Below are 553 nucleotides of genomic sequence, written 5' to 3'. Positions count from 1 at the left end.
TTCACGGAGGGCTTGCGGGTGTGGTGGCGCGCGCAGAGGGGTGCACAGACCTGGGGGGTGGGGCGCGGGGTGGGGAGCCAGCCTGCAGCGCACCGTCTAGAAGCACCGTCTCCACCCCGGGCCCCCCCAGGCAGTCCGCTCAGCGTCCCCCGCCCCAGCCTGTCACCTCCGTCCGTCGGCGCTGCGTCCCTGCGCCTGTGCCGGCCCGAGCCAGCGGCCGTCTGGGCCAGGGCTCCCCCTCAGCTGGCCCCCCGCCTCCCTCCAGATTATGACTCGGACGCCATGAGCAGCTCGTACGAGTCGTACGACGAGGAGGAGGAGGACGGGAAGGGCAAGAAGACGGGGCACCAGTGGCCCTCCGAGGAGGCCTCCATGGACCTGGTGAGGGACGCCAGGATCTGCGCCTTCCTGCTGCGGAAGAAGCGCTTCGGCCAGTGGACCAAGCTGCTCTGCGTCGTCAAGGACACCAAGCTGCTGGTGAGCGGGCTGTGGGCCGGCCGGGGAGGCCCTGCGCAGGGAGCCCCCGGGTGGACGCCAGGGCGCTCAGCCCAGC

The 553-nt window shown here is 72.2% G+C and overlaps 1 protein-coding gene across 1 annotated transcript in view; it reads left to right on the top strand.

Annotated features, from left to right (window-relative positions):
* AFAP1 (actin filament associated protein 1) overlaps positions 1-553 on the top strand; it is a 44198-nt gene that overhangs the window by 7449 nt on the left and 36196 nt on the right. The window contains exon 2 of the mRNA XM_012724056.1: positions 131-477. Coding sequence (XP_012579510.1) covers positions 131-477 — 347 coding nt within the window. The remainder of the gene's footprint in view (positions 1-130; positions 478-553) is intronic.

This window comes from Condylura cristata, unplaced genomic scaffold (genome assembly GCF_000260355.1).
Source record: "Condylura cristata isolate star-nosed mole 26May11 unplaced genomic scaffold, ConCri1.0 scaffold00012, whole genome shotgun sequence".
NCBI classification, from domain to species: Eukaryota; Metazoa; Chordata; class Mammalia; order Eulipotyphla; family Talpidae; genus Condylura; species Condylura cristata.
The sequence above is the reverse complement of the archived record's forward strand: the minus strand, read 5'-3'. Positions and strand labels throughout refer to the sequence as shown.